This window comes from Vipera ursinii, assembly GCF_947247035.1.
Source record: "Vipera ursinii genome assembly, chromosome: 2".
NCBI classification, from domain to species: domain Eukaryota; kingdom Metazoa; phylum Chordata; class Lepidosauria; order Squamata; family Viperidae; genus Vipera; species Vipera ursinii.
Window position 1 is genome coordinate 100,296,183 of NC_139513.1, and position 26,517 is coordinate 100,322,699.

At 37.8% G+C, this 26,517-nt stretch overlaps 1 protein-coding gene across 1 annotated transcript in view; it reads right to left on the reverse strand.

Annotated features, from left to right (window-relative positions):
- The window catches only part of DOCK2 (dedicator of cytokinesis 2), a 341,341-nt gene that overhangs the window by 303,377 nt on the left and 11,447 nt on the right, over window positions 1-26,517 (reverse strand). The window contains exons 2-14 of the mRNA XM_083351346.1: window positions 24,395-24,478; window positions 19,723-19,763; window positions 18,614-18,669; window positions 14,986-15,082; window positions 12,493-12,641; window positions 9,086-9,221; window positions 7,391-7,545; window positions 6,822-6,903; window positions 4,716-4,851; window positions 3,238-3,313; window positions 2,626-2,699; window positions 2,135-2,260; window positions 830-954 (exon numbers count right to left, since the gene is read on the reverse strand). Of these exons, the coding sequence (XP_083207472.1) occupies window positions 830-954; window positions 2,135-2,260; window positions 2,626-2,699; window positions 3,238-3,313; window positions 4,716-4,851; window positions 6,822-6,903; window positions 7,391-7,545; window positions 9,086-9,221; window positions 12,493-12,641; window positions 14,986-15,082; window positions 18,614-18,669; window positions 19,723-19,763; window positions 24,395-24,478 (1,337 nt within the window). The remainder of the gene's footprint in view (window positions 1-829; window positions 955-2,134; window positions 2,261-2,625; window positions 2,700-3,237; window positions 3,314-4,715; window positions 4,852-6,821; window positions 6,904-7,390; window positions 7,546-9,085; window positions 9,222-12,492; window positions 12,642-14,985; window positions 15,083-18,613; window positions 18,670-19,722; window positions 19,764-24,394; window positions 24,479-26,517) is intronic.

A 26,517-nucleotide genomic window follows, 5' to 3' on the forward strand; every position in this document is an offset into this window, starting at 1 on the left:
TTGGTCTCTTTCCCCCAATGAGATAACATATTATTCCCATGTTAAACAATCTAAAACATAGTAATAAGGCAGGGTTTTGATTGGCCCAGGTAGTTTGGAGATAATTTGGACCTTGTCATTATTAAGATTTTATTTTTAATATTTTCCCTTATCCTAGTGACAAAGCAATAGTGAGTTTTCCAATATTCCAGTGTTCTGGAATTTTCAACAAGCTCTTTGATAAGTGTTGATTAACAAAGAAAAATATATTTGCCGCTTTTTAATTGCCAGGTTGGATTCCCATTTCTTGCACCTGTGCGCTCTCATAAAAATATGCAGGTTGAAGTGTGGAACAAATGGTATGAAATGGACCAAAAGACAAACACTAAGCATTTTAAAGGAGTACTTGCTGAATCTAACTAGCACTTTGCCTTAGTCTTCCATTATCAAACAAACAACTCAAGTTTAAAAATTCCTAAGTTCCTCTTTTTTCCTCTCAGTTCACATATGGTATACCTTGGCGATGAATACTAATATACTTCTTATGTGCCGTACAGCATGCTAAACTGTAAACTAGGCTGTAGGAATTATAATGGCTGAGTTAGACTAAAAACAAATCAGCCATGCTACAGATTCTCACAAAGATTGGATTTTGTGAATCCAGCCTTTGTTTCATGAGTTGCATAAGATAAGTTGCAAAAACTAGCATATGGATACACATTTCTGCAAATAGAACTTCTGGACCAAAGCCAGTAGATTCATACTCAGAAACTCTATGGAGGAAAATGACACTAGGCTTTAGCAATGTTTTTTTTTTAAAAAAATACATTAAGAGCAGAACAGCACTTACAGGTATCACTTTTCCATCCTCATCACAGACACACATGTTGACTTCTACATTTCTCTGAGTGGTTTTATTAAATTTATCTAAATCTCCATGTAGCAAAGTGATATAGATGTCATTCCTTACATCGCCTGTGAAAGAAACACAAAAAGTTAGAAATAAGTAGCTTTAGTGACAAAGCACATTAAAAACTATTTCTTCCGTACCCTGGGTTATACAGAACATTTAAGAGGAAAATGAAGTTAATCTTAATGCTGACTTCATTGTCTCTTCAGGGAAAGGATGATTGCACTGTAACTCCAGCATCAATGCATAATCCTCATTCTGCAGTGACACCTTCTGGTGAACTTTGGTCAAATCAGTTGAGTGAGAAAATGGCAAGGATAAGAACCGAACTGTGCCATGAAGTAAGTCTATACAGTGAATGAGCAAAAATAGAGGGTGGGATAGGGAGACAAAAACTGGAAAGGGCAAATTTCACTTCTTGCAAACAAGCCTCTTTTACCTTCATCTCAAAACACATGCATATGGAAAAGCAGACAAACTCCACTCTCTTCTTTTAAGAAGAGTTTTTTTTTTACTTGCTTGGTCTTGAAGCTATGCATCTTTTTCATCAGACTTTGAATGGTCAGTGATGTTAAGTTTTTTGGAAAAATTCTTGTTTTTTAAGCTATTATATGTCAAATAACAGGGTTAAAAACATAAATAGGCAAATAGATTAAAAGTACACACACACACACACACACACAAGTATACACACCTAAAAATATGCCTTTATACTAATGGGGGTGGAGCGGAAGGGGAAGAGAAGGAGGGGGGAAGAGGAGTGGGGGGGAGGAAGAGGAAGGCTTTCTGGATGCCATTAAATTATCTGGGTGCCATTAATTCCCCACTGAAGATGAAAAAAATTAATTGAAAAGTAATGACTCATAGATCTATCTTTTTTTTTTACATAAACACTAGGCATTACAGAAAAAAATAAAAATAAAAGTATAATAGTTAATGGCCAGAAAGATTTAAGTAAAGGATTTAAGTCTATTTAAAGAAAAGCTGTATTGTATTTTGGTCACTTTATGCATAATATTATCATATTTAGTTCCAAGACGATCTGTTCTGGACCTTAGGAAATAAAATTGGCTTATTACAGTAATTGACGTAGATGCTCTGGGATCAATTTAATTTTGATCTAATGAAGAGTTATAAGAAAATTATAAATCTAAGTAATGATGCTTTTATCTTTTCCCCTGATGTCTGGGATGGAGGGAGGGAGGGAGGCCTGTCAGTTCAAAAGAAAAAAGATGGGTATCGTACCTGGCATGATTATTTCAGGGAAGCCAAGCTTCCTAGCGACAACTGTTGTCCTGTCTACTAGGTGAGGGTAGTCCTTTCTAATATGAGTAATGTCTCCAACAAGCTTTTTCATGGTTACCCATAATCCTGTATGGCATACAAAGATAAAGAAGACTTAGCGTCAAATGGGAACTAAGGGTTCAAAACATAGAGAGAGATAAGAAAGTCCCATTAAGAAGTTTCACTCTAAAACACATTCACATAAGCAAGTAGCTCATGCACCAACCGACGTTTTCGTTCTGTGAACAAGGGGCTCCGTTTAAAGCTCATATAACCAAACATATTAGAAAGTGCATGTAGCGTCCCTATATAATATTACTGATTCCTAGTACTTCTTCCAACTTGGCTCTGGACGTTGTAGAAACTGATCACAAAGGCCTTCAATCGTGCCATCCCTTTAAGGATATAGATCCCATATGAGAGGGGGGAGTAAGAACCGACATATACTTCACCTTGTCCGCCACTGTCACTTTTGAATGTGGTAACCTTGCTTAAGAGGTTGTGCAAAAACTCATTCTCTGGCACGCTGAAAGAAAAAAAAGAAGAATATTACTGCAAACCAAAGGCATATAATGAATCAAAATCAGTTGAGACGACTTTTTCATCAGTACTTGAATGTGAAGGAGTACATTTAGAGTACCAGGCAGAGTTATTGAATATGTGATAAAGGAAAAATGGTTAAACATAAAACAACAAATGCTTCTAAGTTTAATAAAGAGAAGACAGTGGCAAATCCAGCAATTAACAAATGGCAAAGGGAATCAACACAACTCTGACACTCAGAACAAGACCTTCTAGGGCTTATCTACAGATACCTGCACAATAATTATTCTACACTGTGAAAAGTATGCAACAATAAGAACATATTTGGATTTAGATGACCTCTGCATGTGCTTTCAGCAAGCAGAATGTCCTATATAAGAAAAGTACCTTTAGATACAGTCCATTTTGATTTATGTTTATAATGACTTCTAAAAATACTTTTACAATCTTTTTTCATGACTGCATCCTACCAGAATAATTTTTTTACACATTAAAAATATTAAACAGCAAAATTGTCTTACGGATGAAAGGGAATGAAATATTGTTTCTCTTCATCACTTTCTGCTTTTCCTCTTATAATATCTGAGATGTCCATTACTAAAGAAAGAAAGAAAGAAAGAAAGAAAGAAAGAAAGAAAGAAAGAAAGAAAGAAAGAAGCTATCAAAACTTGAAGAAAAGGTAACAGATGTAACTTCTTTCCCAGTTAGAACCATATACCTCATGAGCCATATATAAGTGCATTAGAATAAAACTTTTTTTTTAAAAAAATCATATTTATCAGAATAAGGCAGTGAATAAAATAAAGGCATACAAACACATCACAACAAACTTTGCTGTGTGGATAGCATGTATGTGAGGAAGCATTGCTGATATTAGAAAACTAGTATCTGCCTGAGAAAATAGTGCATGGAAAAACTCAGTGATTTGCCCCCCACTTCCTGCATCAACCATTACTTATTTACACATCAGTGAAAAACTGCCGATAACTATAAAAGCCCTAAGTAAATAGCAATTAATTTAGAGCTGGAGCTGACACAGCTGATTTGATATGCTTGCTTAATAATGCATTCACATTCAAATTTTGCTTGCCTGTGCTCTGGTATTATTTTTTATTCCCTGTATAAAATATTAATGAGATAATGCACAGGTGAGCCGATTATTAGGAGTTCTTATCCTGTCCTAACATTCTTCCTTAACCTGGTGTTTTCCAGATGAGCGGGATTACAAATTTCTTCAACTCTCTCAACTAGAATGATCATTAGAACTTGCTGCCTATGATGACTGAAATTTTTAATTCGGCACATCTGGAAATCACTGGGAAAGAAAACATTATTGCATCATTTCTGCATCACACAAAATACTGTGTCTTGTTCTCTTATGCTGCTAAAATAAAATAAAATCCACCATCCTTTGATCAGCCACCTTTTTCATGGATTTTTTTTCAAGCACATCTTAAATAACATCTCACTGAGTAATGTTGGAACAAATTTAGGAAGGGATCTTTGCTTTGATAGTCACTTTCATGTCTTGACTTCTCTTGTGATCACACAATATAAAGAATACTTCTAAGCTACATGTTCAACATTTTCTTCAGAATTGTTTCAGTAAAGTCTAACTGATATCGTTATAGGGATGAAATACCAATATAGCTTCATAAATCTCTGATGGATATATCAATACACAAAAGATGTCAGTGCTGAACGTGAGAGAACAGTAGGCCAAGTCCAGTTACCCAAACAGAATCCTATGTATCCAGTGCCAAAGCTTATTCTTATATGCTTCTTGGCAGTGAAAATGTTATAAATGACATGATCTTGGTAAATCTGTATATCAGGTATCATAAGCTCACATTGACTGGGACATCAATATTCAAGGTCAATGGTAATGTGGGAGGTGGTGGCACTTATAAGCAAAGAGTGGCTATACAGACATAGGTGCAGGTGGAATTGTATTAAAGACCGTGAAGGCTTTTTGGATCCTGTTCATTCTTTGCCTTACCTGCCACTCCAAAAGGCCGTCTTATGCCATGAGTATATTTTTTGGTGTTAGTATCTTTGAGATCCATTTTTCCAAAACGTACAATTTGACAGATCAAATAAATCCGGTCTCTCCCAAGATCTTTGTTTCCAAGATCCTGAGATAAATAACAGCAAAATCCAATTGACAGACTGACAGTAAAAAGCTATGACATCTAAACATCAACATTTTCTGAGCTAATACTGGTATAATAATATAACAATAACAACAGAAAAATGTTGTTTCAGCACCAACTGATTTAAACAACATTAAGAAAATAGAAACTGCAGAAAATAAAAAAATAGAAATAGAAAAGGAATAAAAATAATAATATAATAATAAAATGAAGAAAAGAATTCCCTCTTCAGCACAGAATGAACAGTTTTATGGTCTTCACTTAAGATATAACAAATGAACTCTTTCATATTCCATCTCTTATCTATAAACAAATCCTTAAAGCGAAATCTTTCTGCTCTGATGAGGAAAAAAAAACTCTTAAAGGTTACTGCAGATAACAACATATCTATCCTAACTTTGATCAAACAGACCAACTTTATATTCCCTCCTTTTAAGAATCGTGAACTTTATTCCCTTCAAATAATGTCCTTGTACTTGAAATTCTTTAAATTTTTCTTTTTCTCTTCTTGCAAAATTCTTCAGAGCTTTAACAAGACTTTTTAGGAATATATAGGAAAATTATCCAGGTCACTCTTTTGCATTATTTGTGTATTCATTTTAATTATTAAGACATGAGGCAGTTTTATTTGTTTGTCCAGTGAAGCATCTTTTTCCATATTGTTATTGTAGCCAGTCATTTTTGAATCCACTCAATCTCAATCATGTCCAATAACACTTGTTGCTTTTCCATAACTTCTTTTAAACTGTCTATCTTTAGAGACAGACACTTTTAAAATGATCTCCTGGGTCCAAATATATCCTTCAATATGTCCAGTGTTTAAAAATATTGCTCCGTTCCATATTAATAAGTCAAATTTAAATGTTCTTCTCTTTGTAATCTTTAGTTCCTATTTTGTTTAAAAAAAATAATTCAAAACAAATTATTTCTCCGTGAAAAATCCTTACAATTAATTTGAAAATCTTATTTCCATTCCATCTAGACTCTTAGTTCATTTGTAACTTTCCCAAGCCAAAGTTCTAATGTCCCTTTTGCTGTTTATTCCGAAGAAATAATACTTTTAGCTTTTAAACTTGCACTTAATTTTTTTTCACATTAGAAACAATTGTCTGGAGCACTTGTGGACCATCTCAAGTTGTGCAGTCAATCAGCAAATTCCTGATCCACTCAGCTATGCTTTTAGTGAAGTTGTCTTCACTTTGGCATTTCTTTCCCAGAAGATCTCAGATAATTAGGATGTTTCAGTGACTTACTGACTTAGTCATCTGTTGCATTTAGCATAACATCTGTGTACAATACGATAATTTTTCTTGTACCACAATATTAACATTTCTCAAATATAGCTAGATAAAAGCCACAATCATATGAATCAGTTATTTCAAGATGACAACCACCATCTACTGTATCCTCAGTGTTTCAGGATTATGTCAGTCTAGCCAAACACTAGATTTAGTCTTACAGCCAAAGCATCAATTCCATGGAAATGTTTCTCCTCCATATCAGTTATTTGAAAAAAAATAGTTTTATGATTCATTCACTAATTTTTCAAAGAGAGGTAACCATCACTATTTCACAATACTACTCAATAAACTAAAAATAAAATATCTTTGTAAAAAATAAGTTATATTGCCCTACTCACAAATCATGCAATCCTATTTCTTCTTTAACCATGGTTAGTTAAATAAGACACAATGGCTGTGTTTGCACAAGTCAAAAACCCATAACGGCTTTGTATTATATGCAAAGTTAGCCATAGAGAGAGAATGAATGAATTGAGGTCACCTAGCAGAATTCTGCTAATTCTGTTTCCTGTGGGCAGAGGAACGTTAGCAGGAGAGAGAACAGTCAATAAATTTAATAGATGATTCTGCAAGCTTTCTAGAAAATGAACACATAGTATAGGTGGTTGAAGTGAAAAGATTGTGTGTGTGTTTTTTAACAAAACTACTCACAGTGAAAACCACTTTCAGATTGTTGAAATTGTCAATTTCTTTGACAAAACCTTTGCTCCCCCATCTCACCAAGTAATTTTCACTGTGGAAAAATAAACATTACATAAAAGGAGAGTGTCACAATGAAAATAGCACTTTATAAGATATTGACAAGCAATTTTAAATTATATTATATGCATCATTTAAAATTCTGCCAATGGTTTCAAACTTCAGTTCCTGCAACTTCCGACATTATGCTAAACCATGACTAAACCTAGAACAATGGGGAAAGTCTGAGACAATGGTTAATAATTAGGTAAAGATACAAGCAGATCCATTAGCCTATTAAGATAGCTGAAGCTTTGATGCAAACCTGGACTATTTATAAGTCATTCTGATGTCTTACCAAATTATTCATTAATACAAATATGTGTGTTCATAAACTGTATATGTATAATTTCAACACATACCAAATTCACCCAGACCACAAGAGATTATCATAATCCACACATCTATAATCTCATGCACACATTTAAGTTTCTTAGGAAAATGACCATCGTGTGTCATTAAAAAAACAAACCCTGGCATACCTTATCACTATATGCTTATGGGGATCATAGAGGGACATGAAAAGTTCAGCATCTTCTCCTATTTTGCAGACAAAATTTCTTACAAAGACATAAAGGCTGTGAGTGGGGGATGAAGTATTTCGGCAGAAAGTTCCGTATATAGGCTCATCTTTGGACTGAGAACCAACAACAGTTAAAAGAAAGAACTTATTAGAAAAACAGCAAAAGTACTTGATAAACAGATTTCCTTTTTAAAAAAAAAGTCATGTTAATGCTACATCACATCTTTGGGGTCAAGAAAATTTAAACCACAACATTTATCACACTTTTCCCAACTTTTCCTGTCCAGCTGTGATGAAATATAATTCCCATAATGTTTGGTTATTTTAAATACCTGAGATGCAAGTTTAAGTTAAGTGTTGTTGTAGTAAATATTTACAAAGTCCTCTCTACTTTTGAAATCAAACATCTTTGTATATGTGTAAGGCTGGCTTTCCCAAACTGTGAGGTGTAACTTTCTTTGGGGAGGTACAGAGTCCAGGGAAAGTGTGAGAAATCTTATAGTTGTCAAATTATTACAATAAATTCACATTCCCCAAAATATTAGCTTCAATTGAATAACCTAGTGGTGATGGAGGCACTAACTTTGCTTTTTTATTTTTTGTAAAATTATCAAATATATATATTTTATTGTATTGTTTTCATTGTTCATTTGTGTTTGTTTTGGGTTTTTTGGGATTTTTAGGGGAGGCATGTACATAAAGAGGAGATGCAATAGCAAAAAGGAAATTGTTTATATATAAACTGTTCTTCTCCTTCCCTACTTTTTACTGTAGTTATAGCATACTGCTATTGTAATTTTTTATGTGCTACTGATTTTTAAATGATATGTAGCATTGCTTGCTGGATATAAGTTTAAGCAAATTCAGCATTAATTTTAAGGGAAAGCTGACACTTCACAAAGGAAAAATAGTTTTTTTTTCCACTTGGCCAGAAATTAGATCAAGGAGATCTCTCTCACACACAAAAGCTCTGTTCAGGAAATAGTGCACTTAAACATACCATGTCCCAGCAGATTTGATTACCTGAAGATAATCTGGCATTGCTCACTATGCACAAGTGAGCAATATCACGATAACCTTAGGAATCTGGTGCTTCAATAGGAATTCAGAATAACAGAGTTTACCTACAAACATCAAGAACAACTACTTGGCTAGCAGAGGATGTAGTATAAGTTACTAGCTTTTAGAAAATCTGAATCAGTGCACTACTTAATTTTCCTCGTACAAACATGGTTTGACAGAGTCTATAGACATGGATAATAAGGAAGGTCTTGTCCTCCCTTCTAAATTTTATCTCCCCTCCCCATTTTTTTTACAAAGGGTGACCACTGCACATTGTTTTAAAAGACCAGGTAAAGTATATCTGACTTTTTTAAAAAAGCTTGCTATAGGCCTTTTGGTCTGCACCAATATGTGTGTCAACTTTTCTAAGTTATGTGATTGGTTTATTGATGGATTGAAATCAGCATTTTAAAAAAGCTTGGAATTCAGAATAAATACTTGATGTGAAGAGATATTTTTAATATGCATAATGAATCAGGCAGGAAGAATGATTGCTAAGCTGCACCTGATGCTTTTACAGATTAACTCTCTGTGGGAATAAATAAGGAAACCTCTTTTTGAAAGTAGAAAGAGGGAATGCAAACCCCTGTACCGTTTCTTCTTTAATTCTCTCTGTGATTTTTTTTGTAGCTTCTGTATGTGCATGGAAGAGACTGATGACACTGGTTTTGTCAGGATCCAAAATATTGCCATCTTCATCTCTAACAATCAGATCCAGCTCAAGAATCCTGCAACATTAAAGGCCATCCTTCAGTTTCAAATAGACATCACGCTACAAATATCTTAGGTTTCATTTCAAGTTGTTTGAAATCTGGTTGATGTTTGTTTATCTCTGAGATGTGATTTAAAAATTAAGACATTCACGCAAAACCAAGCAGCATGTCTGATGCATCGCAAAAAGTTTGGGTTAACAGATAATATAATACTCATGAGGGTATAATCTCCTTTGAAAAAACAATTTGCATAATGATGAATGGTATCCTGAATGGAACCATGAATATCATTAACACCCATGATTTTGCAATGAAAGAAATAATCTTTGAGAAGTCTGAGTAATTGTAGTTTGCAAAGATGAAAGAGCTTTCAGTCTTGGACACATCTTTAAACCTGGATCAAAAACAGTAACTTTGAGAGGGACCTTGGAGTCCTAGTAGACGATCACTTAAACATGAGTCAACAGTGTGCGACAGCAGCCAAAAAAGCTAATGGTAAATTATTGATTGTATAAACAGAAGCATTGAATCAAAGATCACATGAAGTATTAGTACCAATTTATAAAGCCTTAGTAAGACCACACCTGGAATACTGCATCCAATTTTGGTCACCACATTACAAAAAAGACGTGAGACTTTGGAAAAAGTACAAAGAAGAGCAACTAAGATGATTTACCTACAAACATCAAGAAGACTGAAGACTAAAACATATGAAGAACGCCTGCAGGACTTGGATTTGGCTAGTCTACAGAAAAGAAGGACTTGTCGGACATGATAGCAGTATTCCAGTATTTGAGAGGCTGCCACAAAAAGGAGGGGGTCAATTTATTTTCCAAAGCACCAGAAGGCAGGACAAGAAACAAGGGATGGAAACTAAAAAAAGGAGAGAAGCAACCTGGAATTAAGGAGAATCTTCCTAACAGCGAGGACAATTAACCATTGGAACAGCTTTTGCCTTCAGACATTGTGGGTGCTTCATCACTGAAGGTTTTTAAGAAGTGACTGGACAGTCACTTTTCTAAAATGGTATAGGATCTTCTGCTTGAGCAGGGGGCTGGATTGGAAGACCTCCAAGGTCCCTTCCAGCTCTACTCTGATTCTAATTCAGTCCTTTAGCTGAGTCTATACAATATGCTGAGTCACACTTGCCAATCCCACTTTGTTTGGGTGAACCCAGCGAACATTTTTACTTATTGTGCAATGCGTCATGGAAACTTCAAAACTAGATTGATAAATCTTTCTCTTCCTACTTCTGCGGACCTACTATTCGCATCTGAAGAGAAGTTACACCTTGTGTCTATAAGTGTTTCTCTTGAAATTAAGACAAAACAAGAGAAAACAGTCAATTTATCTAGCCTGTTTCCCTTCAAATTCTCCTCTATCTCCAAACAACTATTTTTTTTACTTAGATATTAATTTTTGACTGGCATCACTCCAGCCTGGTAAAGGGGCATGTTGAGAATCCAGATGGTATTTTTTTGCCTTCTGTTAACCTCAGCTTTGTTTATACTCTTCATTTTGCACCTGAATTTGTGGAATGACAACATGACAGCATGCTCTGTAAGGGACAAAGTATAAGAACTGCTGCAAAGGTCTAGCCTAGGAAGATACTGTGTGTGACTGAATGGAGTCCTCCTTGCTGCTGAGCCATTTAAGTCTTGTCAGGAGTTCCTAGCAGCTGATGGAATTGTGAGCTTGTTCTTTTTGATCAATTTTTTTTGCCTTTCTATATTTGTATTAACTGTTTCCATCTAGTAAAGCAGAACCATACCATCATTCTCTGAGATCCCTTAAGAATCTGCCTGTATGACTTACTGCTTCAAACATTTTTCATCTTTTAGACCACTGATGCTAAACAATGACATGTAAAAAGATTGCATTTTGCAAAAGCCGCTTTAAAAAAATGCCATAAAATAGTTTTTGAAAACTCATTTTAATAAATGAAGGACACTTATGTGTTTTCTGGGTGTTTTTTTTTTCATTTAGATAAGATGCAAATCTGAGGTCTCCATTCCATACAATAGTCTATCTTATTCTAGAATATCCCTATCCAAGCATCTAATTTTGTTGCCTCTATAGACAAATTTTGAATTTGAAATATTTATCAGCCACATTATCTTTTTCTCCACCGTTGTTTTTGAATGCAGCATAACAGATGTTATTATTATTATTATTATTATTATTATTATTATTATTATTATTATTATTATTATTAAATTTCTATACCACCCTTCTCCCGAAGGACTCATGTACTATATGCATATTACATCCCACTCACAGTTTGTGACTTTGGGTAGCAAAGCAATAATAAACAGTAAAGGAAGATCAAGATCTAAGAAAGTAAAACCAGAATAAGTACCCTAAAAAGCCAAAATAACGAGGAGGAGGAGGAGAAGATACAACTTATCAGCAAAGTAAAATCATAAAGTCAGTTTCTCTACTCTGCACCTTGATAACTCTTTTTAGGCAACTTGTCTTAGAAGGACTGAAGAAAATAATGGTATGCAATGTTGAGCAGCTGACAGCACATCTCTGATCTTAGACCAGCTAAATAGAGTTGATTAATATATGATGGGGAGAATACCAGAAAACCCCAAAGTTAGACCAGAATGGAAAATTTGGAAAAATAAAATCCCCAAAGAAGGCATGACAAATGACTTTTGTGCATTTGTGAAGAAAAGTACACTAATGGGTTGATAAGGTCACCCGGAGTTAAGCTTGACCCGAGGGGGACTTTATGTTAGGTCCATAACAAAGGTAATTTGTAAGTGGCAGTTGTAACAACACAACATTTAGAATGTCTTATTAGTATTCTACTAATATGCCTGGGTGGAAAATGGTAACATATATTTTATTAAAGCGTTCTTAAAAGCAATGTTAGGGTTAGCAAAACAAAGGCATCTCAGCTTGCAAAATAATAATAATAATAATAATAATAATAATAATAATAATAATAATAATAATAATAATAATAATAATAATAATAAAAGTTGGAAGGGACCTTGGAGGTCATCTAGTCCAACCCCCTGCTCAGGCAGGAAATCCTATACCATTTCAGACAAATGGCTGTCCAGTCTCTTCTTAAAAACTTCCAGTGTTGGAGCATTCACCACCTCTGGAGGCAGGTTGTTCCACTGGTTAATTGTTCTAACTGTCAGGAAGTTTCTCCTTAGTTCTAGGTTGCTTCTCTCCTTGACTAGTTTCCATCCGTTGCTTCTTGTCCTGCTTTCAGGTGCCCAAGGTAATTCCCTTTCTCCAATACATTGATAGTAACATCAGAACTTACTTGTTGCCATAATCAATTTTGGAAGTGACCTTTTGTTTCAGTTCTTTCAGTTCATCTTTGGGCAACGTCCCTGACAGGAGTTGTGATCTCCACTCCATTAACTCGCACATCATCGCTTGTACCTGACGGAAGTGTTCCTTCTTGTTTGCCTGAAAGAGAAAACAATTCAAGCTTCAGCTTATTTAAGATTTCAATTGCTGTTTGTCACTGTGGTTAATCTAAGTGGAAGTGATCCTGGTTTTTTTCCCAATCTACAAAAACCCTGGAGATAAAAAAATATGTATAATAGATATAAAAACATAAACTTCAGTTTGTGTTGACAATGCTTAGTGCTTAGTGCACCTGCTGCCGGCGTCAACTTCCCTCCGCCCTGTGCGTTCCCACAGAGAGGGCCTTCTCAGGGTGCCACCGGTCAGAGAATGTCGTCTGGTGGCCCCCAGGGGGAGGGCCTTCTCTGTGGGCGCCCTGGATTTATGGAATTGGTTGCCGGTTGAGCTCCGGACGGCGCCTGACCTTCGCTCCTTCCGACACGATCTGAAGACCTATTTATTTGAATGAGCCGGCCTGGCCTGATGGGGGATGTGCTGGGGGTTTTTATTGTGGTTTTACATTATTATTTATTGTTTTAGCTCGGGCTTTGTATTTAATTCTCTTTTTAATTTTTGTACTTTGTATTTTATATGTGCCCTGTTCACCGCCCTGAGTCCTTCGGGAGAAGGGCGGTATACAAATATAATAAACTTAAACTTAAACTTAAACTTTATTGTGACTGAAGGTAGGGTGAACCAATGCAAAACAGAGGTAAGACCACAAGCAGGATCACACTATAGAAAAAGCTGGCTTAAGCCAAAACTCAGCACTCCAACAGAAGGATTATTGTGTTTCTTAACATGACATAGGAACCTAACTCTCCAGACAATTTTAGAATAACCTTCCTTTCACAGTAATGACTTTTTTTCCTGATTAAAAAATGTTTGCATGCATCCTGCTCTACTACAGAGAAAATGAAGCAACTGCTCTAAGTTGTGACAGCTTTCCTATAATTCCTTCTGATCCACCTGGCTCTTCTGCTCCCTTGGAGATTTACTAAAAAGCTAGTCCTATGCTTTTTAAATTAAACTACTACCTCTGGAACTTTTTGTTGAAGTATAATCAATTATCAATCCAGTTGCTTGTGTTGAGGAAACAGAAGGGATTGCCAAGATGTTCTGGACCCTTTCAGGGTGAGTTCAAAAGATGTATTCTAAGTTTTTGCTTTGAAGCTTAATTGTTGTTTACTTTGACCTATTCTCATTTTTCTCATCCATATATTGAACATGGGAGCTAAACAGCAAATACACTAGAAGCTTTCTTCCTTTTTTAAAATGACTCCTCCTTATTTGAAAGATCACTCGCAAGAACGTTATGTTATGGAGTGGAGAAAATGGATTGAGTATATCCAGAACAAATACGGTACTAAGAAGTTTCATGTAGCATTTGAATAAGTCTTCCTTTTTTTTCTCCTTTTTTTTCTTTTCTCTTTTTTTATATATCTTATATTAATAGTGTTTGTAGTTATCCTATATGAGCTAGAGAGAGATAGATCTCAGAGTTTATGGTTGTTAGCATATGGATGTTTATGATTGGGGTTTTTTTGGTTTTTTATACCTTGTACTTAGCTCTGGGAAGTCGGGGGGGAGGGGAGGGGGGGAGGGGTAGGGAGGGAGGGATAGGGGAGGGGTAGGGGGGATTGTTAAAGATAAAATGTATGATAAAACTTTTCAATAAAAAAAATGACTCCTCCTTTATTCAAAATAAACTTCATATTGAGGGGCCGTTGGTGCTCTCTGAGCTTGCTTGTTTTCTTGCAGATCTGTCATTACCTCAGCTAGGTAACATTATCAGTGGTAGTATGGACTAATCTGAACTAGCACTGATGATGTTACCTAGTTAGGATAATGAAACATCTGCAAGAAAAGAAGCAAGCTCGGAGAGCACCAAGGACCCCTCATGTCAACCCTGAGCTACAAATATTCTCCTTCATTGAAACTTTATACTTATGGGATCTTTGGGTGCACAAAATTCATTGTCTTTCAGTCGGACAGGTTACGCAGTGCATTAAAAAAAGAAGCCATTCTGCTGTTTAGAAAAAGTATGAGAACAGTTTTTCTGCATAAGCAAAAGCAGTAGGTTCTAAATCACCAGAGCTTTCACTTTCTCCTAGCAGTGCATTTGTGCATGGTGCATTAAAGACCATTCAAAGGTTGAAATCACATAACACTCAAAAGTGGAATTGCACAAAAGCCTCTTAAATAATTGAAGCTAAATCTTGCAATGAAGAGATTTCTTCTTTACCAGCACTTTCGGAGCAGTTATATACAGTATTCATAAAATTAAATGCAAAATACATTGGCTTGGTGGAAAACTAAACCTACTGATGTGGCACTTAATACAGCTAAAGCGTCTTCCTGGGCAGTCATAAAATTTCCCTGCAAGAAAGGAAGAATAACTCACCACATACAGTTGTTTCCAAATGTTACCCCATTCCCATAATGTGCTGGTAACTTCTTGTACCAATGGAATCTCAGCAGGTATTACATTTTCTGCATTTCTGAACCAAAGCATAAATACCGTATTATAATACAATTTAACATTATACACATGATCAGCAACCCCAAGTGGAAAGCCAGAAGTGGAACAGTCAGCTATGAATGCTGGGTCCATAGCTAAACATCTCACAGACAGATATTTGAGACAGACAATCCTGAATTGACACTCAGATAGGCTCCTCTAGTCACTAGTAGGCCGTTCTATATTAGATGTTCCATACATCTCATGAATATTTGTTTATAAATGCAGTGCTGAGAAGTAACAGACGCCTAATGGATCCTGAGAGATTCCAAGCGGCGCTGGGGTCCCCACCTGCCTCCATTGCTCACAGCTCGGCGGATGCCTTAGTGGAAGCCTGGGAAAGGGCAGTCACTGAGGCACTCGACCGGGTTGTACCCTTGCGGCCCCTGACCCGGCGCAGATCCCAACGAGCTCCATGGTTCTCCGCGGAGCTCCGGGAGATGAAGCGTCGGAAACGGGGCCTAGAAAGCTGCTGGAGGTCCAGCCGATCTGAACCTGACCGATTGCGGTTAAGAACCTATATTAGGTCTTATCTCGCTGCGATGAGGGAGGCGAGGTGTAATTACTTCTCCACCCTCATCGCGTCCGCAGATAATCGCCCGGCTGCCTTGTTTAGGGTGACTCGCTCCCTTCTTAATCAGGAGGGGAGGGAGGATCCCTTGCAGGGTCGTGCCGAGGAGTTTGGTCAACATCTGTCGGATAAAATCGCTCGGATTCGGACCGGTTTGGACTCCAGCTGGGCAGAGTCTGACGATCAGGACACGGGCGGTCTTGTCAATGTTATCTGGGAGGAGTTTGATTCTGTGACCCCTGATGAAGTGGACAGGATTATGGGGAAGCTGAGTTCCACCACATGTTTACTGGACCCGTGCCCTTCTTGGCTGGTTTATGCAGCTAGGGAGAGGACACGAGGCTGGCTCCAGGCGGTTATATCTGCTTCTTTGAGCGAGGGTTATTTCCCCACCATCTTGAAGGAGGCGGTGGTGAGACCTCTCCTCAAGAAGCCTGCCTTGGACCCAGCTGTATTGAACAACTTTCGTCCAGTCTCCAACCTTCGCTTTCTTGCGAAGGTTGTTGAGAGTGTGGTGGCGCATCAGCTCCCTCTGGTCCTGGATGAAGCGGATTATCTGGACCCTTACCAATCGGGTTTCAGGCCCGGGCACAGCACGGAGACGGCATTGGTCGCTCTGGTGAATGATCTCTGGAGGGCTCGGGATAGGGGGTATTCCTCTGTCCTAGTCCTATTAGACCTCTCGGCGGCTTTCGATACCATCGACCATGGTATCCTGCTGCAGCGTCTCAGGGGATTGGGAGTGGGAGGCACGGTTTTTCAGTGGTTCTCCTCCTATCTCCTGGGACGCTCGCAGTCCGTGTTGGCAGGGGGGCAGAGGTCGACCCCTAGGACTCTCGCTTGTGGAGTTCCTCAGGGGTCGGTCCTCTCGCCTCTCCTGTTCAACATCTATATGAAACCGCTGGGTGAGATCATTCGTGGTTTTGGAGTTGGGTATCATCAATATGCTGATGATACCCAACTTTTTATTTCGACCCCAAACCACCCCAGTGATGCCCTCGCTGTGATGTCCCGTTGCCTGGAGGCGGTTCGGGTCTGGATGGGGAGGAACAGACTTCAACTCAACCCTGACAAGACTGAGTGGCTGTACATTCCGGCTTCCCGAGACACTTGGGATGTTCCACCTCTTTCTATGGGGGGTGAGCTTTTACCCCCTGTGGATAGGGCTCGCAACTTGGGAGTCCTCCTAGATTCACGACTCACTTTGGAGGATCACATAGTGGCCGTGACTAGGGGGGCTTTTGCCCAGGTTCGCCTGGTGCGCCAGTTGCGGCCCTATCTGGACCGGGAGGCCTTATGTACGGTCACTCATGCGCTCGTGACCTCTCGCCTAGACTACTGTAACGCTCTCTACATGGGACTTCCCTTGAAGACTACTCGGAGGCTCCAACTGGTACAGAATGCGGCCGCGAGAGTTGTCTTGGGAGTTTCCCGGTACTCCCATGTTACACCTTTGCTCCGTGAGCTGCATTGGTTACCAGTTGTCTTCCAGGTAAGGTTCAAGGTTTTGGTTATGATCTTTAAGTCCCTACATGGCATGGGTCCGCGATACCTCGAGGACCACCTGCTGCCGGCGTCGACTCCCCTCCGCCCTGTGCGCGCCCACAGAGAGGGCCTCCTCAGGGTGCCTCCTGTCAAGGAATGTCGACTGGTGGCCCCCAGGGGGAGGGCCTTCTCTGTGGGTGCTCCGGCGTTATGGAACCAACTGCCGGTTGAGCTCCGGATGGCATCAGACCTCCGATCCTTCCGTCGCGGGTTGAAGACCCATTTATTTGAACTAGCGGGTCTGGCCTGATGGGGGTACATGGGTTTTTTATAGGTTTGTTTTATTAGTCTGGTTTTGACTTGGGCATTAATTTAATTATCTTTTAATGTTTGTACTGTTATTTATATTTATGCCCTGTGAACCGCCCTGAGTCCCTTTGGGAGAAGGGCGGTATAAAAATCTCAATAAATCTTAAATCTTAACAGAAGGAGATGAAAGAATGAAATCAGAAAAGATGTGGAACAGATAAGTCTTGCTTAAATGAAAACATTGTAATTCTGGACCACTGTTTACCTAACCACAAGATTTTCAAATACCTTCTCATGTTTTTTGGACTTCCAGACCTGGTGAGGTTGGACCATGTCTGCCAAACTTGGTCAGGATAGATAAATGACTGTATACTAATTACTGTTCAGCAAACATAGGCTTCATTCACCCAGTAAGCTAAACTATAAGACAAGGTTTAAACACAACAAAGGGTAAGACAATTCTAATCAAATCCCTTTACATCTTAGCAAGTCATATGAACCAAGCCATCATGTTAGGCAAAAATGTGGTTTGTTATTGAGTGAACTTAGCTACATGGGATGTGGCTTTCATGATAAAAATCTGTTTCATTGTGGGTCATTTTTAATTGTATGAAGGGTTTTTTAACCACAAGGTATGACATTTTATCTACAGCTAAAAGTGGAATTCACATAAGAATTATGCATTTGGATCAGATGGAAAATTCACATAATGCAGCACCACTCCAGCTACTCTCCAGCTGCTTTTGTGGGTTTTACAAAGACAACAGCCTCCCCCAATAGTTTTAATCTGAACATTCAGTATTAAAAAATAGGAAGACTCTCAACTTTTTTCAGCTTTACTACCATGCTTCACAACAATCAAAAGATATTATATATTCATATACCAGTCCAGCAGCTTTAAAAGAAAGTATTTTATCATTACTTTTTATCAAATTCCCTAAAGTATTACTGTCCATGATTGTTGGCATCTGATCCCAAATTGTATACTGAATTGATCTTAACCACAAGAAGAACCATGAAACAAGAAGGGACATTTGGTTTCATTTGGTTACAACATGTTCTTCTTTATTGAGATGTGTTTCTAATATACCACATTTTTGCTAAAACAAGTTAAGGTATCTAACAAATGTATGTTATATATAATACCTTTTCTTCTCAGCAGCAATTTCTTTGATGTGGATAAAAGATTTTGGAAATATTCCCTGTTGGAATTGAAGGGAAAAACACAGCTGTTATATTTCCCAAAATAGATCTTCCTTGAACAGTTGAAAAGTCAACACTATGCAAGTAGAGGTTTAGAAGCCAACTCTTCTATGATACCTTAGTAATTGAACTACAAGACTGAGTTAAATTATTATTATAATGTTCTATACTTTGCCAGGTGTACAAAAAAGCACTACTCACTGAGTACTGGCCATACCACTTATCTTCTTTTGCTACTGACTTTTGACCATGCACTGGCCAAATGATATAGCAGTCCCTCTCTAGCAACACATGCTGAATGTCCCAAATGCATTCCCTGACTTTTCCTTTTGAAAAGATCAAGGATATAACAAGAAGTGTTTTATTATTTACCAGTGATGGTAAATAATGCTGGATAATGAATCTCTTTTATTAAATCAAAGAACCTGTTATAGTATGATGGAGATGGACTTGGATCTGAAGTAATTCCACTCTTTTCAGCATTCATTTATATCTAACATCCAAAATTGATCTTACAAAGACTGTTGATGTTATGAAGAGTAATTTAGCTGAAGTAAAGTTCTTTGTCTTTCTTTATTCTTTCTTAGTCATTTGAGGGCCATGTATTTAAAGTATAGCATATAATACTTCCAATTGATGTACTTCCTGTGATCAGGAGTCAATCTAAAAACTTGAGCTTCATTCAGATCCTGATTTAATATCTTGACAGGTAAAAGCATAAAACATTCCTAAATTAATGTTAATCTTGGATAAAATAATTAAACATTGTTAATATTGAGAAACTTAAGCTCCATGAAAGAAAGCTAAAAAATAAGTCAATTTAAATATTAGCTTATTTAAATATTGCCCAGCCAAAACACATGCAGACTACAATCCTGTACATGTCTACATGGGACCAAATCAGTGGGGTTTGTTTAGAGTATAAATATATAAAATTGTTCTGAACGGTAGATGATTCTCTCCTTAACATTCTCTCCTCTGTGCAAAAGGAGAAAAAAGCAAATTATAACACTTCAGTAATAACAATTATGATGATAATAGGATAAACTCACCTCAGTTTCTTTATGTCTGACCAAGTATCCCCTATACCAATCTATGATTCAAAACAGAACCGTATCATTGTATTAGATTTTGTCCACTCACACAGCTTCTGCTATTTAATAGTTACTCTACAAGCACTATCCCAGGACTAAGTCTCACTGAAGATAGCACATTCCCACAATATAGTTGTGAAAAAAGCTGGCCTATCTATTAAAATATGGTTTTATGGTTGCACAGTCATTCGTTCATTCATTCATTCATTCATTCATTCATTCATTCATTCATTCAACCACTCATCTCACCAATGCAGTTCGAGATGTCTAACAAGAATTGGAATACAATATAAATACATGCATATTTTAACAAACAAATAACACCCTTGCCAACTGATTAATTGATCCACACAACGTGGCTTCCAAAGGCAACCATATACCAATAGCATGAGCTTGATTGTTCCTGTGACACCGATATGTATTTAAAACCAGAAGAATCAGACCCAGCTGAACCATAAGCAGTACAGTATGGCTTTCCAGGGGACAGGTGCAGCTACAGAATAGAACCATTTCCTAGGTTCCATTCAATGACAATCCCTAATAGATGAACTGAAGAATGCTCCTTTGATCCAACCTAGAAACAATGGAAGCAAAACTGTCTCTCAAGTACTCTGGCTCCATGCTTTGTACAGCTGTCTTAGTAATAAATAGCACCTTGAATTGTGTTGTGATTCAGGGTCAGCCTGTGGGTTTGGCATTTGGGTCAGATGATTCAGAGGAGGAGGGGGGGTGTTGGAGAGGTTGCTGAGGGGGTTGGAGATCTTGCTGATGAGAGCACTCAGCCAGGCCCCTCCCACCTGGTTACGACGCAGACCCAGCTGTGTGAGCCTGACAGCGTGGATGAAGATGACCCACAGCTGGCCCTGTTCAAGGACGCCCGACGCAGGAGGCAGTCAATCAGGAGTAAACAGAGGAAGGCAATGGGGCACCTCGGAAGGAGGCAGAGAGAAGCCACGCCCTGAACTGTTTAAAAGGGGAATGCGTGGGAGGGCTGGTTTGCTGAAGGCAACCGTTTGAATAGTTCCTGTTTCATGGTTCGTGTCTTGTTTTGCTCTATTTGCTTTTGTGTTCATAAATTTGGCAGGCTTAGTTCCAGCCTCTTGCCTTCTTGTAAAAGGGGTTGTCCCTGCCTTATCTGCAGGGCCGGTAGTAGGCTGGTACAGAACAAATTGCACCAAGAAGCAAAATGGAAGGCAGTGTAGCTTGCAGAGCAAAGATGTAACATAGGAAAAGTGAAATGTACCCATGATTGTCTGTGGTATGACACGGTCAACCAAACGAATGGTTTAATTTGTACATTTCCTCTAACATTGCTTTCCTAGAAAGGTGGCAGGTAAATGGGAAAGATTTAAATGATCTATAGCTACATCCAAAAACAGACCTGACTTGTATGACTTCCCTAAATTTAAACAAGTACTGTAGTAATTCTCCAAGATTGAATGTCATGTCTCTGGGTTGTTGAAAACCAGAAATAAATGTCTGATTTTACCTCTGGCTTTCAAAGGAATTCAAGAACCAGCACAGATTCATGTATCTGGAAGCCATGTTTCCCAGTTATCCTTGAACTGGACTGTTGAAATTATCCATATGGGCAAATGTGTCAATAGGAGTCAAACTACTATTCTGCATTAGCATTGTAGTCTCAATATGCTAATATTAATAATGCTACTTTTGTTTGCTTTTTGCTTTTTCAAAGTAAGGAAAAATCCTTTCTATGTTTTCCAAGTATACGGACACTAAACTCTCCTTGTTCCAAACCTATGGAGAGTTATAATCCAAAAACACTGGAAAACGTTTCATGGAGCTCCCATAAATTCCTATACTCCTGAGCCTGCTAGCTGGAAGTTCTGGGAGTTGCAAACAAGTACATCTTGAGAGTATCCAGTTGCAGAATACTGAAATGTGATTTCTTGACACATAAAATGATCAGCTCAAAGCTGAATTAAATAAAAAGCTATGCAACCCTGCATCTTTTTCCTTTCCCCAACCCACATGGACAGCCAGGTGCCTAGCGGAAGCCTGATGGGAAGTTTGAAGACAGTAATTCATTCTCTCTCTCTCTCTCCTCCACTAGTAATGAGAGGCTTGGTATTGCTGATTTTAGATGTCCTGATCGATCAATATCTTTCTCACCAGTTACTGATAGCCCCTGGCTTCTATGACTCTTACCTTCCAAAGAGATTTAAGTTTGTGGTGGTGGCTGCATTTCATGACTGTCAATTCCATTGTTCACCTATCTGCTGCAAGCACCTTTATTTATAGCTGACTTGAATTTCCACTGTTCAGTTTCACAGGAAGAAGGGAAAGAAAGCTTTCTAATCATTTTCAAACTATGAAATTTTAGAGCGTCTGCTGTAGTTTCTTTATGTTCCTATCCCAAAAATAATGCACCTGATGTGCACTGATAATAAGTTTCATGTATAAGCCTTGGTGGAGCAGTGGGCTAATGCCTCCTTAAGTAACACCAGCTGCCTGTAATTAGTGCAGGTTCGCATCCCACCAGGCTCAAGGTTGACTCAGCCTTCCATCCTTCTGAGGTAGGTAAAATGAGGACCCAGATTGTTGGGGGCAATTAAGCTGACTTTGTAATAATGCCGCTTTGGGGGGTGTATGAAAGCCCTAATAAGCAGGCATATACATAGAATGAAGGCTACTGCTAAGCTTGTAAGCCCCCCTGAGTTTTCGGAGAAGGGCAGGATATAAATGGAATTTTAAAAAATAATAATGATAATGCAGATCCAAACTCATCTGAGATGAGGGGTTAAGGTAAACATGTTATTTTTCTTCCAGTTTATTTTAATTTTATTTTATTTTGCTTTTTCTCTGATCAAAATAAAAGCTTCCGTGTCTAGCTGAATCTGCCACTCAAGAGGTACCACAGCATCCTTTTCACATGCTTGTTTACCTCCTAGGCCTGTTAGATTGGACTATAATTTAGCAGAAGGAGCGAACTTTGCTTTGACTATTGCTTCTTGGAGAGAAAAGCTAAGAAAACACCATGGACAGCAGCCAGGACAAAGGAAACCAGCTGAAGGTCTATTATGCAGCCACGTCACAGCACAGTTTCATCTCTGTTGACAGAAAGCATTGAGACAGTTCCTGCAGTTACCAGTTTAACGCCCTATGTTCATATGCCTATGTGGAGGTAAGCCACTTACTTAGTTCTCAAAGTCACTAAGCTACAGCCCCTCCCCCAGTTGCTCAGTGGCTGTACTATTACCATGAGGAACATTAATAATTGATATCTGAAATTGTTCAAGTATTAATGACTATTATAATTGAAGAAGTTGTAGTGTAGTTTGAGGATATAGAAATGTTGGACTGTCATTTTGCACTTATTAAGGTATCTAATCCTTTGTAAGAATAACTTTCTAATGATCTAAATCAGGGGTGTCAAACTGCCGGCCCACAGGCCAGACGTGTCATGTGGAAGCCGCGCCCACCCCACTGCTGGCAATGGCAAAACTCCCGATATGAGTTTGACATGTCTGATCTAAATCAATGTTGTAGTTCAAGAGAGACCTCTTCTGGTAAAAAATAGATAAGCCACTTAATAGATAGATAGATAGATAGATAGATAGATAGATAGATAGATAGATAGATAGATAGATAGATAGATAGATCTATATCTTTATATTATCTATCTATCTATCTATCTATCTATCTATCTATCTATCTATCTATCTATGTATCATCTACATCTATCCTGTGCTATTTTGATAGTTTTCAGTAGCAACACTTCCAGCACTTTTCTTTTGAATTCTAATTCTGAATTTGTAATTATCACAACGTAACATTACACTTATGTAATATGAAAGTTCAGATTTGTAGTCACAATATAACATTACACTTATGTAATATGAAAGTTCAGATTGCTTGCGGTGGTTTTCACAAGGTAAAGGTAAGTTGGATGTTTTGTGTGGGCTGGCAGGCCAGGTGAGTTGTGAGTCTTCCCAGACCCCAGCAGCTTTGCTGGTACTGGTGGGCACTGACTCTCTCTGGGTTGCAGAGTTTTGCTTACACCAATGAGCTGAATGGGTGGTTGAGATGGTGGGGGGTAAGTAGTTGGGTAGGGAGAGTTGCAGCAGCACAGCAGTTGTAAGTGTGTGCAGGCTACCAGGCTCCCACATTTTTATCATATGACCATAGGATTGCTACAATGGCCATAATTTCAGGAACAAGTTGTAAAACTCTTTGTTCAACACTGTCTTAATTTCTAACAGTTGTTAAATGATTGGTCATGTCAAAGATTACCTGTAAGTCATATTCTCCACCACAGACATTGGGATATTAGCTGGACTTTACCTGAATAGTGTCCACTCTACTCAAAATCCATTGAGAGTGACATATACATTTGCAAGTCCAAACAACCTCTATTAAACAGTCCTTATATGAAATAGCTTTACTTGTACTCCACAGTCAACTAGTCACACCACAGTTTTAGCTTAAAGAATAATGAGACCATGTTAATTCCACACCTCACATGCCTCACATGTGTAGTACTTAGCAACAAAGTAAGCCATGGCTTGCAGATAAAAAGTCATAAGCCATCTTATACACAACCCCAAACTCAAGCTGATGGAGCAAAGGTGTCACAATATGAAAAGTACTGTATATTTTTCATGTTTACCTTCATAGTCTTCCAATATATGAACCACATCCCCAATATGTATTGATATCTGCGGCACTTGGGTAGCTTTGAAATTGTATATTGCTGTGAAAATAAAGAATACAATGTCATTAAGCAACTTTATACTTTAAATGGACTATTTCCAGATGCAGCATTCGGTTTAATATTATGAGAAAAAGCTTGAATAAGCCATAGGCTTACTACCCTTCTTCTTTGAATTAATTGTTTTCAAGATCTCATTTATCTTCCCCAATTGTTTAGTTGTATTTATCCAACTAAGAATTGCGATTAGTGTTAGCTCATCACTTTGGGCAGGAGTAAACAAACTGCATCTGACATAGGCTGCTTAGAATTCTTCAAGATCATGCCTTCAAAGTGAGCAGCTGTTCAATAACTTTTAACAAGTCTTTCTCCCTAATGCTTGAAGAGGTCAATGAGTAGTACACTTCCAACCCTCTCTCAAAAACAACAAAAAAGTTTGCCGCTGCATCCTCTGGAGATGTTTTTTTCACACTAGCCACATTCTCTGCAGCTCTGCAGGATAAATCATCATTGCTGCTGCCACCATCATTGCTTCACCCACTTAAAAGAAGAAGAAAACCTTCTCACACCTGGATGAGAGAAATAAATATGCTTTGAATTATGGTGAATTATGGGATGATTTTGGATTTGGGCACAACAGTAATTATTCTCAGTTTCCCATGGAAGGCAGAAAACCCCCTTTTCCTGTCCTTAGTATAATGCCACAGAGCACAGAAAAAAGGAGTTCTCTGACACCAGTATGATTCCCCAGTGTATGGAATGAAGCAAGCCAATGGGAGATAAAATGATTTGAAAGTCACTTTGATTTTCAGTCAAAAGATGTCAACTCGATATCAAAAGGGAACCAAAGCTGCATGAAAAAGTTTGATTCACAAGCCAAGATTATTTGGTTGTATTGCAGTTTGGGAAGCTAACCCCAAACATAAGAAATACAGGTGGTAAGTGGTAAATAAAAATAAAGAGTATCTTTGCTCAGAACAATATAATTAGAGAGCTGTATATGTTTGGGCTCTCTTGTGCTATTTAGGGAATAAAATCTGCACTTAGATGATGAAAAATGTGTTGTGAGAATTCAGAGAACCAACTTTCATTAACAAAAGTGTTTTCAGCTAGTACAAAACAATTTAGGTGATGTACTATGTTTGGGGCATAACTGTACCACTTGTGAAACAATTCCTCCACAAGTTCTATTAAACCAGCCAGGAGCAAAAACAAAATTGGATTCATTACCAAGTGCAAATTGGACTTTCAGTCTGAAATAAATGTATTTGTGCTGGGTTCTCCAAAAGAATCCAGACACTTGAATCCTAAGCACATATTAAACGGTTATTCCAAATTCTCCTCTTTGCCACCTATTTCATTCAAAATTTGTCCTGGCATTCTTTCCAGCACACTAGCCAATATGCATAGAAAGTGGTTTCAATAGATAGCCAAGACAATTCAATAACAATAATTACCTTGTAACAACAATTAAGGCCATCGTGTTAGTAGATTTTGTTCTCAGATTTGACTCTCTTTGTTGATCAGCTTCCCAAACATAACATATTTACAGCTATATTGCATCAAGCTGTTTCCTACAGCATGATGTGAATATTCTTCACTGTTTTTACATTAAAATAATAAATGTTCAATGATAAAGATGTTTTTAAAGGAGACTTTTATTTCACAATTGCCTTATTCACCATATTACATATCTGGGTCCAGATAACATCATTTTCCTTTTTTTTAAAAATTTTTTTATTTTATTGAAATCATCCACAACTACATCATAACAATACATCGCAGTGCTTATTAAAATTACAAAACATAATAATAAACATTCTAATGATTTAAACAAATTGCTATTACATTGTATATTCAAACCTTCCCATAACCATCCCTTTTTGTCAACCATTCATACCATGGTCTCCAAGATAGATAATAATCTGTATACCCCTTATCTTTCAGCCAGCATGGTCAGACGATCCGATTCCGCACAGTCAATAAATTTCTTAATTAACAGGTCCTTGGGAGGGCTAACAGAGTTTTTCCAGTATTGAGCCCATAATATGCGTGCTGCCGTTAACAAATGCGACATCAAA